Source organism: Papaver somniferum, chromosome 2 (genome assembly GCF_003573695.1).
Source record: "Papaver somniferum cultivar HN1 chromosome 2, ASM357369v1, whole genome shotgun sequence".
Classification (NCBI taxonomy): domain Eukaryota; kingdom Viridiplantae; phylum Streptophyta; class Magnoliopsida; order Ranunculales; family Papaveraceae; genus Papaver; species Papaver somniferum.
Genome location: NC_039359.1, coordinates 178,057,576 through 178,074,544, shown reverse-complemented (window position 1 = coordinate 178,074,544; position 16,969 = coordinate 178,057,576). Strand labels below are relative to the sequence as shown.

Below are 16,969 nucleotides of genomic sequence, written 5' to 3'. Positions count from 1 at the left end.
TGTGGAGACTTTCGAGAGAAACGTAAAGAAAATTCTATTAAACGTAGCATTCAAATGTCAATAAAGGAAAAAGGCTCTATGAAGTTCTGGCTTTTGACAATTTTAAAGTTAAAGATCAACTTACAATGTTTATGACTGTTCAACCAGACGAAAAAAAAACTACCAAATTAAAAAAAAACATAAATCACCAATCGGCTATAACTCGTCCTTTGGATTAGCGAGTTGATCAACAACTTGACTACTTGTGCCATCACCATTAGCATTTTCTTTGTGACTGCGGATCTTTTCCATAACTTCTTCCAGAGGAGGATCACCAGGTCTTCTATGAACTTGATCACCAATTTTAACCTCATACGCCTCGGATTGACTCAATACAAATTCAATCAACTCCATTATATCTTGTCCTTTGTCCATAGTAAACATAATTGTACTAATATCAACTCCCATGAACTTAACATCAATAGATCCAGTTTTCATAACCTTACTCCATTTCATGGCAATCTCACTGACCATATCGGGTGTTCGACGATTAGCACCGCCTAATCGGAGCTTAACAAAACCAAAAGAAGGCCCTGTGTGACGCTTCATCATCTCCGATTGAATCTCTGAAAACTCCATATTTGATAAATCTAGCTTTGGTGGATCAAATTCTTTTTTAGAAGGTTTCTTTTTACCCCAATTTTTCCATTCTTCATCTTCTTCGTCATCAATTACATCATCTAATTCATCTGGGATTGAGATTTTCCCTCCCTCTGCAACTTTAACGAAATTTCCAACCGTTTGGGTAGCGACAAGCAATGTAACAAAAATAAAGATGATAGAAGGGGAGGATCTGATCATTTTTCTGTTCATCTCTTTCGTTTGGGTTTCTTTCAGTGAAGAAGAACTTATAAACTCTCTGGAAAGGATTTGATTTGAGTTGGGAAATAGATAGATGGGATCTTTCACGCATATGAAGATTTGACTTGAGTATGTTGTCAGTCATTTGTCATGACCGAGAAATGGGGTTTCAGCATTTGACGCACTGGATTAAAAAGATATCAAACGCAAAAAAAAACAAAAAGAGAATGATGCCCTCACGCAGGATCGAACTGCGGACCATTAGATTAAAAATCTGATGCTCTTCCACTGAGCTATAAGGGCACATGTTTGGTGCCGACGTGGTGAATTTATATGTCGCAAGTACAAAGCAAACTTGAGGAACAAAAATTTCTTGATGGATCGTCGGGAAAGCCACCACTCACATCATAGTTTTACTAGGCATCACCCCGGCCGGGGCTCAACCTTTTTGTGAAATTTTCTTAGTTGAAACGTAGGACACCACTTTGTAATACATCTTACACGAAAATCAACTTATACATAAAAATGATGGTATATGTTTTAGTTACGGCCGTAGGATTTATCTTTATTTTAACGTAGAAGGATTCCCCGGAATAGTGTTTGCAAATACGGGGCTAGACAATATGCAACCTTGGATGAATTATTAGGTCTTGTCCATTGCATATCGAGAGTCTTGAAAGATTTCTTAACTTAACGATCCATAGTCCATTGCGTATTGATTCAGAAGGTTTCGTCGGCCGTATGTGCATGCTTTTATTTTGTTGGCAGTTGCACAATTTAACAGCCACGCTACTTAAGAACGCCAAAAAGAAAAAAAAATATTATTTGAAATAAAATATGTTGCTAATCAAATAAGTAAACAAAATACTAACTCAAAAATAATCAAGGGCAAGCCTTCCATCTATCCTCAGACGAAAATAGAACTTCTTTTCACACGACATTTATGGGGAGAAAACTCCATTATATGCATAAGTCCCGGTAAATTTGCTTTTCCAGTGGCACCACACATTTGGAGGCGGCAAGGAAACTGTATGAAACCCAATACAACCTCCAAAAAAATCTCTGGCACAATTGTGGTATCTCAGGGTGGTTTTTCGACGTATTTGAGTTGCAGCATCGACAACTTTATTTTCATCTCTAAATCAATTTCCTTTACGTTTTAATAAGCAAAGCAAAAATCCTGAGTAAACAATCAATGATTTCTTAAAATCATACAATGTTTACCTATATAGCCATCAAAGATTGGGATATGGGCAAACTATATCTTTGCGAAGGTGACTATATCTTTGTGAATGCCGACAATTTTCATAGTAGGTGACAGGTGGTTTCCCTGTTTAGTAGATTTATCGGACACATTCACGAATTGTTGTCCTGTTTAGAAAACCAAATACAAATAAGTGAAGAATTATTTGTAACAATAATCTGGCGCCAATTATTTATTATTAACTACATTAAGGATTGTTTCGGTTCGGATATTTCGAATGTGTTGTAAATTGGTGCATTTACGTGAGTAATTGAAATGTTTGCATCTTTTGTCTCACCAACATAAGGTATCTGTTTTTTTTTTTTAAGTAAGATATCTGATTCCATTTTCCTTAGAACAATAAGCTCAAATAGTTTTACCATCACTCAAAAACTTTTAGACTCTCTCGCAGGTGATGTAAAAAAAATTTGCAATTTTTGTTCTCCATAAATGTCTCCATGTACCAAGTATAAGTACTCCATTATTTCGATATTTGTAAATGTCATTGATGTGGCTTATTATATATACTTCTCATGATAGGTTACAGTAAATTTGGAATAGGTGCATTATGGAACATTCCTTTTTTTTTTTGTCCACTCTAGTAGTCATTTCGTCTCAGTCTCGGTACACGTTGTATCACTAAGAAATCATACATTCATACTTATATTGACGTATTTTTTTTGTCATACCAAAATGTACGCGTGAGAGCAGTATATAAAAATCATATTCGTAACTCATCATGCTCGTCTTTTATGTCTTCGATTATTTAATTGGAAGTTACTCCTTCGGTGCAGGGAACAATGTTAAGCATTGGGGTATTTATTCTCAATGTTAAACCCACATTTCAGACAATGAAAACATCACGGCCTAAATCATACAAAATAGTATAAAATGAAAAAAGTTTCTCTCGGTTCAGATATTGAAATTAAAACCCCCCAGTTTACCCCGGGATCATTCAGTCGAAATTGGAAAGCCATTGACATTCATTTGGAATTGTATTGAAGATTACAACATGCTACATAAGCGCGCACCATTTGGAATAGCTGGAAATTGGAAAGCCATTGACATTCATTTGGAATTGTGTTGAAGATTACAACATGATACATAAGCGCGCACCACTTGGAATAGCTGGACTTATTCTAATTCTTATGCCAAAATTTCATTACGTTTCCTAGATAAGAAAGGAATTTCCAAATTTTATTATGGCCAAACCGTTTGTCTGTCTAATCCAAATTTTACTACGCACGAAAGGATTATTGAAAAATTTGTTTGAGAAGTTCTTGATGTTGGGAGATGATAAGGGTTCTAAAATTATCATGATGGATTGGATTGAATGTGTTTTCAGAAGCATCCTAGATACCTTTTCTAAGTAAATGAATCCATATGCAAAATGTATTAGTTCTGTAACTTGAGATAATTATCAAAGAATAAATACCTCTGTAAGGAACGAATCAGGTTCTCCGATTTTGCAGAGTACACCTATGACATCCGTCTTGTTTTTTTCTAGATTTCAATGAACCATATGTAGTTCTAGAGAAAATCTGATCACAACAAACGCAAAAAAGGATTAAACCGTGACTACTCATGTCTAGATATTATGAAATAAGGATTAATAAAATTGGTGATCACCTCTTATAATTGACAGTGTGTTCGGAAGGTTAATGCCAATGGCATTGATCGAGCGTGATATAATTAAAGGTCCCAATAATGATTGAGAGGACTTATAAGTACCCCTGACCTAACCGTTTATAGGTTAAGTGGGTAGTTTAATTAGGATCTGTTTTTGTCGGGCCGCACATAATCTCGGACGTCCAAAACAATAAGATACCTAAAATCAACGTCCACCTTTGACTTTGAGTCAAACAACCGACAGTCAGTCAATACCGTAGGATCAACGAAATTAAGGGCTCTAATTGACCCATAGACAGACAACCTTCTTCCTTATAATATAGATTTATGTTGGTTCTCATGGCATTTAGCCGAAATTTACCGTTTCTCAAAATAGATCACCTCTTTTGTATTGTTTGGGAACTTTTTTTTATTTAGGAATACAATTTTTCTTATGGTTTTCTTAGAAAATAGTTCTCTCTACCTTGTGGGAATTATACAAGGGAAAAATACGGTTTAGTCCAAAATCCCATCCAAATATACTATTTAGTCCTAACCGATTCAACTAGGTACAAATTCGTCATATTTTATGGAAACTACACAAATAACCTTCCTGGTTTACAATTTAGTCCAAATATTTGGTGACTCATGATGATGTCAGCAGTTTTAAATAATATATAAAAATAAAATAAACTCAATTTATCTTTCGAACCGTTTGTCCAAAATACACAAATTTTATATATTCGTAAAGCTCTTTCCGAGAGCTACAAAAAGAGTACCCATATGACTATATAATTATCATTTTAAAAAAAAACTTAATTTACACTGGTGTACAAACATGTACACATCTACAAAAATACAACCTATTTACAACCCAAACTCATTACCAACACCAGCTCCAACGCTCAACCACTCTTAACCCTGCTGCTGCAAACAACTACAACACCTCAACCATTCAAATCAAATTTTTTATCCGTTTCTGTAGCTTTCCAATCTTAGCTGCACTTCTCTACAGCAACACTACCCATCCACCATCAACATAAATTCGTGCTCCTCAGTACCACCAACATCACACATTTCAGATTTCATCTTTGCAATTCCATCGACATTTCATATTTATTAACCAGATCATGACTTTAGAGTTCTACCATCTCAATAGCACCCGTTACTTAGCTGCACCATTCTTTGTACTGCAACATAGAAGCAAACCCATTCTTCCAAATTTCTCATAGCATCACTTGCAATTCTTCATAGCCAGCTGCATCTCATCCATATCCGATAATTTCTCGGCCAGCAACACTACACAACGCTTCTTCATTTCATTATCAGCTTACTACTGCATACTCTAAATCACACAAAGTAACAGTACTGTCTCCATCTCATATTCATCAAATCAACAGTTCTAACACCCTTGAAATCTCAGTAACACCATCTTCTTTCAGACTCGAGCAGGCATAAACTCTAATCAAACCAAACACATCTTTCCTTCACTGCAGAAAACCACATCTTCTAATTCATGTACAATCATAACCCGCATCTTGTTTCTAACCACAGATTCAACCCCAGGACAACCAGTAACAAGCATGAGACTTGCCATCAGACATAATGCCAGCATTTTCAGTCATGGTTGTATCATGTAAACTTGAAGCCTGTCCACCTCTTTTTTCTTTTGTATCCCTTGCAGCAGCGTCCTTTCTTACCCTCTCTTCCTCCATTGAATCTCTAAGAGCAAGAGCAAGGTGTACAAGCATATACACCTATAAAAAGCGCACAAAAAAGGTGCACTTTTATATGCACCCATATAACTCGTGTACAAGAAAATACACCGATTAATTCTTACGTATTTTTAAGAATATATGCTTACCAATACTTTTGTTGAATGATCTGTTACGTTGCATATCTGACCGAAATTCGAGAGGATGTTGCCAATTTGGGTTGCATCCGTTGATGGAAGTTCATGTGGTTAAATAGAAGCAACATTTATAAAGCTACAGTAGGTATGATTATTTGGATGGATTGATACATTAGCAAGCATGTGCTTATATTATGTGAATCAGATCTAGTTCCTCAACGACTTTGGATTTTAGTTTAACTTACTGCTGCACTTGACCTTGATTCTACAATCTCTACGTTGTTATAGTGGAAAGATTCTTGCATTGCTGCTTGCTGGAGAAGTATTGACACAATCGATAGTATTGGAGCAATCAGACAACCTAACATTTCCGTCGTAACCAACATCAAGTGAATCATTGCATCACTGATTCAACATCCAAAAAACGAAAAAAGATTGTTCACTAAAACTTGATTAAGAGTCCTAAAATGGGATACTATGTACACATGTAATTCCTGTCATATGTGTACGATAATGTACACTTATATTATAGGTGTACAAATATGTAAACATGGTGTGTACCACCATGTACACATCTATAAAAATCATGAAAATCCAACATCCATACCTATAAAACATGCCATATATCAATGAGACATGACAATAGTGTACACCATGTACACATGTACAAAATCTGGAAAATCTAACATCCTCATACAAAAAAACATGTCGTATATTCATGATACGGAACAAAATGCATAAATTTATACACATAAACAACTTGAATCGTCTACACATAAAATGTCTACAACAAAAAGAAAGAAAAACAAAAAATTGGGCATATTGTAAACAAGCAGTTAATCTAAGTAATTTCAAATTAAACTTATCAACGGGAGTTGCAAGTAGAGAGTTTAGTGGAAAAAAATTTCTTTGCACCACATATGTATAAAAAGTACTCAAGTTTAGTTATCCAGAGCTAAGACAAAGTGAATGATTAAAAAGAACAAAATCCAAGCTGGTACTGACCTCGTAACAAATCTTGAATTGCGATCCAACGATAGTGTTTCACCTGTTGATATGAATTCCAGTCTACCATTATTAAATTTTCATGCTTAATTGAAATTTGGAAATAAGTATGCGAGTAATGATTACCAGTAGAAGGATTAAATATTAACCAAAGCTTATTCCTGAATTGCCGATCAACACCTAGAAATCGCACCCAATAAACAGGTGTATAATTATGTACACATTAATATTCAGCATGTGTACAACTATGTACACATCGCAGCACACATTGAGAGCTTCTAGTTTGAGTAAAATAGGAACACGATAATACTAAAGGTGCATGAATCTGGATTGCTTTTGTATAATTATGTGCTTACAATAAACAAATAGAATAACCAGGATGCAAAGTAAAAGAAACAAATAAAAGGGTGGAAATTATTAAGTAATACCTTTTAAATGTTTCGTTTTGCGTCTCGACTTCGAATCGTGGAACCCAGTAAAATAATTCCCACAATCCAGATGAGTAGTCATGACCTTTGTTCTCGGCCATTTTTGGAAGAAAAAAAATAGAGAAACGAATAAATGAATCTATCCTTATTTATCCCAATTAATTAATGCAAGCATACAATAACGTGAGGTAATATATCTGCAAGAAATCATAAAGATCGTTATGATACACACTTCATCACGAGGAAGACCAAGTTTTTCATATGTAAAACTAAAAATAGTCCATGTGGAATATACAAGAAGTCATATAAGTAGTGTACAAGTATATACACCTCTTATAACAAGGACAAAAAAAAGTGCACTTTTATGTACACCGCGCGTATAACTGGTACATAAATGAATTTTTTTTTTGAAACGGAATTAGCACTTACATGCTTAATTGCAAGTCATCATCAATCATTTAAGTTGTGGTTGTGTTAAATATATAGTTACACAACAAATAGTAACGTGCTTGACCAGGGTAACACAAAGAGCATAAATAAAGCGACCCTTCTGATTCACTAACCTTTCTTGAGTCAGGAGGGAGAAGTAGTATGTATCTACCGTCTGAAAATGCAAGGAAACATCGAACTGCATCTTTTAGCAGAAGATCATGTTCAAAAATAGGTAGAGCAATCAAAATCTCTCCTCTCAGCATAACATCTAAGTTGTTCTCACCTTGATGTGGATCCCAACCTAGCCTCCTATATACAATACCAGTAGTAACCTAGTCAAAATCAATATGTACACATTAAGAATCTAAAAGTGTACAATTATGTATACATTAAGCCTCCCTACTGCTACATTGTTCCATGAAATGAGGAAAATCCCCCCTACTAAGATCATGAGCTTCTTCCTCCACCTTTCAACATGTGCACTCATTAGCAACACGTGTATAATTATGTGTACATCAATTATTAAGAGGTGTAAAACTATGTGCACATTAACGATCAACAGACGTACAACTATGTGCACATCATAAATCAATATGTGTACTATTATGTACACATCAAGAATCGACAGGTGTACAATTATGTACACATTATGCCTCCCTACTAGGTTATTTAGTATAACGGATGCAACTGTATAAACAAATAATGAAAAGCTGTTTTGTTAGCCTCCAAGTGATGGTATAACAAAAAAAATGATAACCAACTACTCAATGCTAACTTTGTATATCCTAGTTACCATCAACACAAAGAGAATATCTATACACCATATACTTGTGCGTGTAATAATTTGACCTGCATTATGTTCTCCTAGTGCATTACCGCGTGCTCAATTCTTACTGCAATGATACAATTAGTCATTTCCAAGTACCATTATGCACTCAGAAGATTTAACATTGACACAAAGGGATGTTATAAATAGTGGAAGGTGTGGTAGATTTGGCAGCGAAAGACGTTACAATGTGGACTCCTGAAGGTTTTAATTTGATTCACTAACCAATTATTATACAAGAGGTATGCAAAAAAGATCAGAAAATAGTATATACTCTGTACAAAATAGCCAAACCTATATTAAGCTACCGTGAACAAGATTAACTATTCAAAAAAAATAAAAATGAACCTCTTTTAATATTAAACTGAACTGATAAATTGAGAATAATACCTACGGTTCAAAACTTGCCACATATTCCACACCAAATGTCTAATTATCTTACGCTATAAACAAGGATGACAGACATTATTGAATACAAGTTTTCCAAAATGACAAATGTGTGTTTTCAAAGGGTGACACATTTGCCCGTTTTTTCAAAGTGACATTTACTACACACTATAATATTTTCAAAAAAAAATTACATCTAACATGCTCATCTTTAAGACAAGTTTCTTTTCCTCCACTAAGAACCAAAAATGCAAGTAATAATCATCAAATCAGTGAATCATACAATCTAAGAATATCAATTTTTTACTGAAATAAAGAACGGGAAAGACTCCAGGAGTCTTTAAAAGAGGGAAAAGTGGGTCAGTAATAAAATCAAACAGATTCATGCACCTATCTAACACATTCCTCAATGCCTTAAAATTTCCTCATGTGAACTCAAATATTCCCTAACAAAGTTTACTCTCCTCATCTAAGAACCAAAATTCATTTAATAATCATTAAATCTATATATATATATATATACACACAGGCATGGTTCACATGAAAAGCAATGGTTAGATTTAAAAATGAAATTTCACTTACAAATTCAAGTCGAAATGAGTAACTGGCTAGTTGTACGTCTTGTATTTGTCAAGTAGGGGAGGCGGAGGAGCTGCGTTTACACCCAACACAGATATACTTGCTTGAAGTTAGCAACCTTTTTAATCTGTTATTGATGTATGAGTAACTGGATAGTTGTGTGTATTGTATTTTTCAAGAAGGGGAGGAGGAGGAGTTGTGTTTACACCCAGCACCGATATACTTGCTTGAAGTTAGCAACCTTTTTAATCTGTTATTGATGTAGTTCAGTAATACCGTTAGTAGGGAAACAGAAAACCCTACAAAATGGTGGGATCACACCAAGTTTCGCATCAGAGGCGCTACTCTTCTCTGTTATCTTCTTTGGATTAACGTGTCACATCAAGTTCATCCTTCTTGAATGGATTCTTTGGATATCAGAGCATGTCAGATAAACACAATAAACTGATTATTAGGATCTAAATTTGAGGAAAGCTATACAAACATAGTAGTGGAAACACATGGATGGTGTGTTATATTCAACGCGATAAAAAAAGAGTGCACTTTTATGTGCACCCACCTAACGGGTGTATTTTCTTGTACACACATCAACAACTTCTAGTTTGTATAACTTTCTCAAACTGACAAAAAACAAAGCTTTGAGCTAAGAGTTTCCGTTAAATTATGCTCTCAAACCCATGAACCATCTGCAATCATTTAGAATTTTTCATGATGGTTCTAATGTTAACTTGTGCTCTCAAAATTGGATTGCTAACTTTTGATCTCTTCTATGATAACTTAGCTTGTGAATAGTTTGCACCTTTGGCTAGGGAAGTTTGGTTTTCTCTTAGTATCCTGTAACTTTTCTACTAGCAATAATAATTTTATGAGGCTTTAAATCAAACTTGGTTAAATGGCAACTTCGTCCATGTCTTGAGGGTTTTTGGAGTGAATCTTGCAGCTTTAAATGCTACAGTGTGTTGGTAACTTCAGAAAGCTCGTTGCACCAACAGTTTCAGAACTCAAAAGTTAAAACCTCCCAATGAATTTAAAGGAGAAGATTTATCATCTCTATGGGGTATGGGGTAAAATGATGTTTGCGACCAAATTACTACAACTTCTAAATCCTAAGTCTCTCACTACAGTTTGACTCCTGCTTATGACTGTGGCAATCAATTCCTACTCTACTCGAACTACCGCATTCTAAATATCACTCTTACATTTGTCTAAACGGACAATAATAGCATATTGCAATTGTTCTTATTTCAGGTTGAGGATCAACGCAAGAAAAACATGGCTTCAAAATCCCTATAGAAATCACTACTGTCTCCTTTATTACAAATGAGAAGAAAAAAAACTACACTTGCTACATTTCCTAAACATTCTCAAAGCATAATCCGATGCGCAATTTCATAACTGATAATCAAAAAATAAAATAAAAAAATCAACAAAATTAATCAATCATGAAAGTATTTGCAAAATTTGGAAGGAAAAATTCTACAAAAAAATAAATAAATGGAAAATTGTATTATTACCTCTGATATCAGCATTATTAATAAGAGCATGGATAGTAACCAAATGAATCCCAACCCTTTTGAACAAAAGAATCACTAACATCACCACTAGCAGACAAATCAAGTTCCACAGGAACAACATCTATTAATCCTTCTTTATTTAATTGATTAATCTCTTCACAAAGAGAATTTAATCGATCGATTCTTCTAGCAGCTGCAACAATTTTACAACCGTTTATGATAGATCTAGAAAAAACTAACGACCTACACCAGATGATGCACCAGTTACCATCACTACTTTTCCTTTTAAATCTCTCTAAGGTTTCTTCTAAATGATTCTCCTTCTTCTCTTCATCACTCCCCATTGAATCAAATCCGAGATGAAATTTTGTCAAAATCTTATGCTGTCGACTTTAACCGGAGTAGATGGAGAGTTCTTTCGAGTTTCGACAAATAAAACCGAAACCAACTATGAAGAAGGATGTTGATGGGTATTTTTATCACAAAAGAAATGCATTTTGGACTAAATCATTCACTAAAGGACCAACTCGTTTTTAATTTTGTAGATTTGGACATCCTAGTACTAGGCTTGAGAGGAGAGGATTAGAGTGTCCAAAGTCCAACAATTTTGGGATTCATCATTAATTTGTACATTGAACAACTACCATCAATTTGGTAGGATTTTTATAATTTCCCTCTAGGGATATATCCAGAGGGAGCTCGTTTATAAAATCGTATCTAAAAAAAATCATTTATTACACTCCTTTATTACTGAGGTTATTAATCATGTTCAATCTTTCTTTCGAAATAAGTTTTTTCTTCAGCAGTTAAACCATTCATTTATTCCTCTTATACCTAAGATCAAAAATCCTTTCTCTCCTAATGATTTTAGACCTATTAGCTTAACTAATACAATTTATAAAATAATTTCAAAATTTGTAACTAATCGGTTAAAACCTCTTCTTGACTATCTTATTTCGCCTTTTCAATCGGCTTTTATAGCAAATAGGCAGATTCAGGATAATATTATAATTGGTCATGAAATCTTACACCTTTTTAAAAACAGGAAGAAAAATAAAAATAAAAATGGTTTTATGGCAATTAAGCTAGATCTCTCAAAAGCTTTTGATGGATTAGAATGACTTTTTATTTTTTCAGTCTTTAAAAAACTTAGTTTTTCTGAAGTCTGGTGCCAGTTAATTTTTCAATGTATTAGTACAGTTTCGTATTCTGTCTTAGTTAATGGCTCATTTGGTGAGGTTTTTTATCCAACCAGAGGTATTAGGCATGGAGATTGCCTATCACCTTACATCTTTATTTTGTGTATGGAAACTTTATCTCAACTTTTGATGAAAGGTGAGACTGATAAAATGATTCAGGGTTTTAAACTAAAGAATAGTCCTTCTATTTCCCACTTGTTTTTCGCTGATGATTGTATACTTTTTTCAAAAGCTTCTTTATCTTATGCTAGAAACCTAATGAAGATTATAAATTCTTTTGCCAAGGCCTCTGGTCAGGCAATCAATTTTGAGAAATATGGTTTTTTCACTAGTGCTAAGATACATCATAAGCATGTGAAGTTATTATCAAAAACTTTAGGGATAAAATTTTTGAGCAGTTCTGAGAAATACCTTGGTATTCCTTTGTTTGTTAAAAGGGATAAAATTAAGTCTTTTCAGTTTCTTATAGATAAGTTCTATGCGAGATTAAGTAATTGTAAGAGACCAAATCTTAATGGTGCTGGTAGAACTGTTATCACAAAGCATGTGCTTTCTAGTTTGGTTGTTTATCATATGTCGTGTTTTCCATTTCCTAAAAAGATCACTTCAAAAATTGACTCAATTCAGAGAATGTTTTGGTAGTCAAAGAAAACCCAAGGCGTGCAGCTTATTTTCGTTCTTGGAAAGATATTGGTATGTCTAAGTTAAGTGGTGACCTAGGTATTAGAAACTCTTATGCTACTAATAGGGTTTTTATTGCTAAGATGGGTTGGAGACCCAGATCAGTTGGTTTTTAGATTCTTAAAAGATAAGTATTTCCATAATCAAAATTTGTTGGAAATAGATAAAGCTGCAGATACTTCTTCTTGGGTATAGTTAATAGTTTGATTTTCTTAAAAGCTAATATTGTGAGTAAAATAAATGATGGTACCTCTACAAGAATTTGGTCTTCAAACTGGTTACCATTTAGTAATTCGCCGCCTATTACGATTAGTCCAAATTTTAATGATTACATTTTTGTTAGTGAGCTTATAGATGTCCAGAATAACTCTTGGAATATTGGGATATTAAACTCTTTGTTCTCTCCTGATGATGTTATTAAAATTAGGTCTCTAACAATTAATATTCGTGAAAAAGATAACGTTTGTGGGCTCATACTAAAAATGGTGTTTTTACTATTAAGACAGCTTACAAGGTATATATGAATGAGTCAAGTTCAGTTGGTGATTGTTGCCCATTATGCAGAAATGATGTGGAAACTGTTATGCGCTTGCTTTTTCTTTGCCCTATTGCGTCACATATTTGGTTTGTTTTGTCTCTGTAACATTTGGTTATTACTGATTATGATTGGATCGAAGATATATTTGTTTTGAAAATGTTTTAAGGAAATATCCTTATACTGTTAATTGGCCAAGTATTGGGGATATTATTATGTGGTGTGTTTGGAAATTAAGATGTGATGTAATTTTCAGAAGTGTTTCAATAAATTTTGATAGAGTAATTCTGGATACTAGAAGATTGATTAACACTTATATTTCCCCTCCTCAGTTTTCTAAAGCTATTAGAAGGGATGTTAAAACTCCCATTCAGGTTGATGATTATATCATGTTCATAGATGGTTCCTTCAAGAATTTTAACATGGTATCGTGTACCTGGTATCGTAATGCAGTGCCCATATCATATTCGAGTTGGTTGTTAGTACTTAGCTTACTGTAGTTCCTTTTATCATTTGTAAGGGTACTAAATAGTAGTTGCCTTTACTCTTAACCCAGCTATATAAGGCTAATGGTCTGTATTGGAAACCCTATCATATTATTAACTAGGAATTATTGGTTAATCCTAAACTTGAGTATCCGTTTAATGACTAGTCCACCCATAAAACTGATTTAACCGCTAGTCCAAATTCATGATTTTGGACTAAAAATATTAATCCCTGATCCATTACACGTGCGAATAATATAAACCGCATTTTCTAAAAGGCAGAACTACACCTCCTTGGGATAATAGTAGATCAGATTATGTTTATCGTCTCTCAATATTGAAGAGGGTCTCTGGGTATGAGATCAAAAGAAATTGCCTCAGGAGAAACATGGAAATCTCATCGGCATCACCATCATCATTGAAAAACCTAATCCTTCCTCTTATCTCTCTAATATTGGTATGAAACATCTAGGTGTATCCTTGTTTCAATGAAAAACAGTTCTGGAAATTTCATTTTAGGGTTTATAATTTTCGACTCATTTATTTTATTCGAAATTAGAGTGGAGATATGATCAGTTTAACTTTCTCATCGTTTTAATGTAAAATTTGATCAATATCTGGTGTTCGATTATATTTTATTTTCAGATTTGGGGATTTTTGGGAGGAGGAATTGAATGGGTTAGTGAAAAGACGGAAATCAAATGATTTTGTGTTTTAGCACCGTTTGAATTGGCTGCACGTATGGAGATTTTGGATTCAAGATGCTAAGAATATGATACTTTCTTTGCCCGTAAGTAGTTTGACTCCTAATATCTCATCAAACGATGGTTTATACTTTGATTTTGCTTAGATGCTTTAATTTACACATCAAAAGTTCAAAATGTGAAAATGAAATTAGGCCTTTTTTTTCGTAGGTTTGATATGATGGTGTATATTATTCAACAGTATGATGTACTGAAATTAATATGTATGTTCTGCATCTGTAGTGGTTGCCACATATGTGTTTGTTTTTGTGATGAAAAGCAATTATAGTTTGGTTCTTTTGTTGTTTTTGCAGGTTGTTCTTTTGTTGTTTTTGAAATATGGTTGTGCCGTTCATCGGAGAGAAAGTTACATATACACACTCTATAAAATTGAAAGTGGTTGTTTGTGTCGGTGAAAATATTCAACAACGAGAGGTGGGCATACTACCTGTGACTGTTGTGGATGAGCAAAAAAAAATCCATTGCATGTAATTTTCTACCCCCTAATGCTAGCTACTACTTAAATTCCTGAAGTCCAACTCTAAAATGTCTTTGATTTATGGTGTACTTCAATTGTAAAATGTCTTTGATTTTGGTGTACTTCAATTGTATGTAGTTTTCAAATGTGATATCTACAAAGTTTTCACGCGGTACATATCAATTATATATATAATAGGCTTTCACCCAGTACATATCAGTATGTATTGTGTTTTGACTTTGTACATATCAGTATGTACTGGGTTCTTTCTCTTTATATAACAATATGTATTGGGTTCTTACTTTCTACATAACAATATGTACTACTTCAAAGAAAACCCGAGGGCCAGCAAGAGGTACAACTTGGGGAAGTTGACATATGATAGGAAGAAGATATATTTAGTGCCCTCAACTCAGCAGGAAACCAATTTTTGGTATTTCGGGTAATCTTTCAGCAACATTAGTGTGCCCTCAACTTAGTTAATTTGTATGTCCCATAAATATGTACCGAGTAATATCAACTAGCTTTGCTCAGTACATATCAATATCTACCAGAAATAATGTACTTACTTAATACTATAGTTGCTAATGTTTCATGTTTTTTTTAATATTTTCATAGATTGGATATGTTTCCGTGATTCTTACTATAGAGCATTCCTCGCGAAGATTCCAGTTCTGTATGGTCTTACTTACTGTCATAGGTTCAATGCCATTGAGTACTTGGGTAACCAAAGAGTATTACAAGTTTGTCGCAAGGGTATTAAGTTACTTGGTCTGGACAGTATCCGGTAAGATAACACTTTAAATTTCCATCCCTCAAAGCTCGGAGGAATAGGGAATGATATTCTTATCATTCTTTGCAGAAACTATGATTAATTGTACACATGACAGTAAAAATATACTAGGTTTCATTGAGTACTATAGACATCTACTAGATTTTCATTCAGTATATATTGATATCTACTAGGTTTTCACTCAGTATATATAGGTATCGACTAGGTTTTCAGTCACTACATATTGATATCTACTACTTCTCCCTCATTACATATTGATATCTACTAAGTTTTATTCAGTACATTACAGTATATTTAGCACATGTGTATACATATTGCGGTTTTCTGTTTTGATTTTAAATTTTTCTGGGGTTTAAATTGATTGCAGACACCATTAAATAATCACCCAATGGAAAGTAACAAATAAGCAGGCAGTATTCTTTAGGTTACCTGGTTAATTTAGTTAGATATTGTTTTTTCTCTGCATCTGAATGTTTTGAATATATCCAAGTGGGGGTGGCAGGAATGGTGGTGTTTGTAAGAACAAAGAATTTCGCGACCTGTGGCCATAACATGTGAAATGGTTGTGGAAGCCGTTTCGTCGTCAGATGCCCGTGGAACTCCTGTTATGTTTCATAGAAATACACGATCTATTTGTAACAGTGGAAGACTCACAGAGTCTGTGACTATAAATATCAACTACAAAAGTTGGAAAATTTGCAGGCATCAAGCCTGAAATACGGGAGGATTATCTCATCACACATCAATTTGAAGCGTCTGATACCCAATACATATCGATATGTACTGGGTTATCACCGTCACATATCAATACGTACTAAAGACGGCTAAGTTATATTTTTGGCAGAATTTTCTTTTGCGTGCCAGGCTTTACACTACAAGAAGATATGTACTACCAGTAGATAAGGATTTATACTTTTTCATAGTATTTTTATATTAGGTTAATGCATATGATTAGTATGTAGCAGAATTATAAGTACCGGAGAAAATTGGTATTTTTTACATAACCTTTTGTAATAAAAAAGTTCTGAGTAAAAGTTGCAGTTTTTTCGGCATTTTGCGTTGAGAAGAATACGCAGAATAAACCTACAACAACATACATGAACATCATGTATCCATAGTTTACCTACAACAACATCCACGAACATCATGGCTCCATCTTTGTGCATTAAGTACATGGGCATCTAAGTTAAGAGCCTGAACTTGCCTTTCCATAAAACAGAGTGCCAAGGAAGTATTGCACCACATTTTGCTGCTAAACAAGGGATAAAGCTTTGTCTTACATCCTCGCATAAAGCAACTCATCCCCGTATAGATTAATCCTCCGAACTGCCCTCGAACTTC

The 16,969-nt window shown here is 34.1% G+C and overlaps 1 protein-coding gene and 1 non-coding gene across 2 annotated transcripts; both read right to left on the bottom strand.

The window, feature by feature from the left end:
* Positions 1-17: 17 nt before the first annotated feature.
* LOC113354278 lies at positions 18-1,007 on the bottom strand. The gene has a single exon (XM_026597661.1). It carries the CDS (start codon positions 850-852, stop codon positions 196-198), a length of 657 nt encoding a protein of 218 aa, XP_026453446.1. The 5' UTR covers positions 853-1,007; the 3' UTR covers positions 18-195.
* A 64-nt stretch (positions 1,008-1,071) lies between these two features.
* Positions 1,072-1,143, bottom strand: TRNAK-UUU. Its single transcript has one exon. It is a non-coding gene; the product is annotated as a tRNA-Lys (tRNA).
* Positions 1,144-16,969: the final 15,826 nt, after the last annotated feature.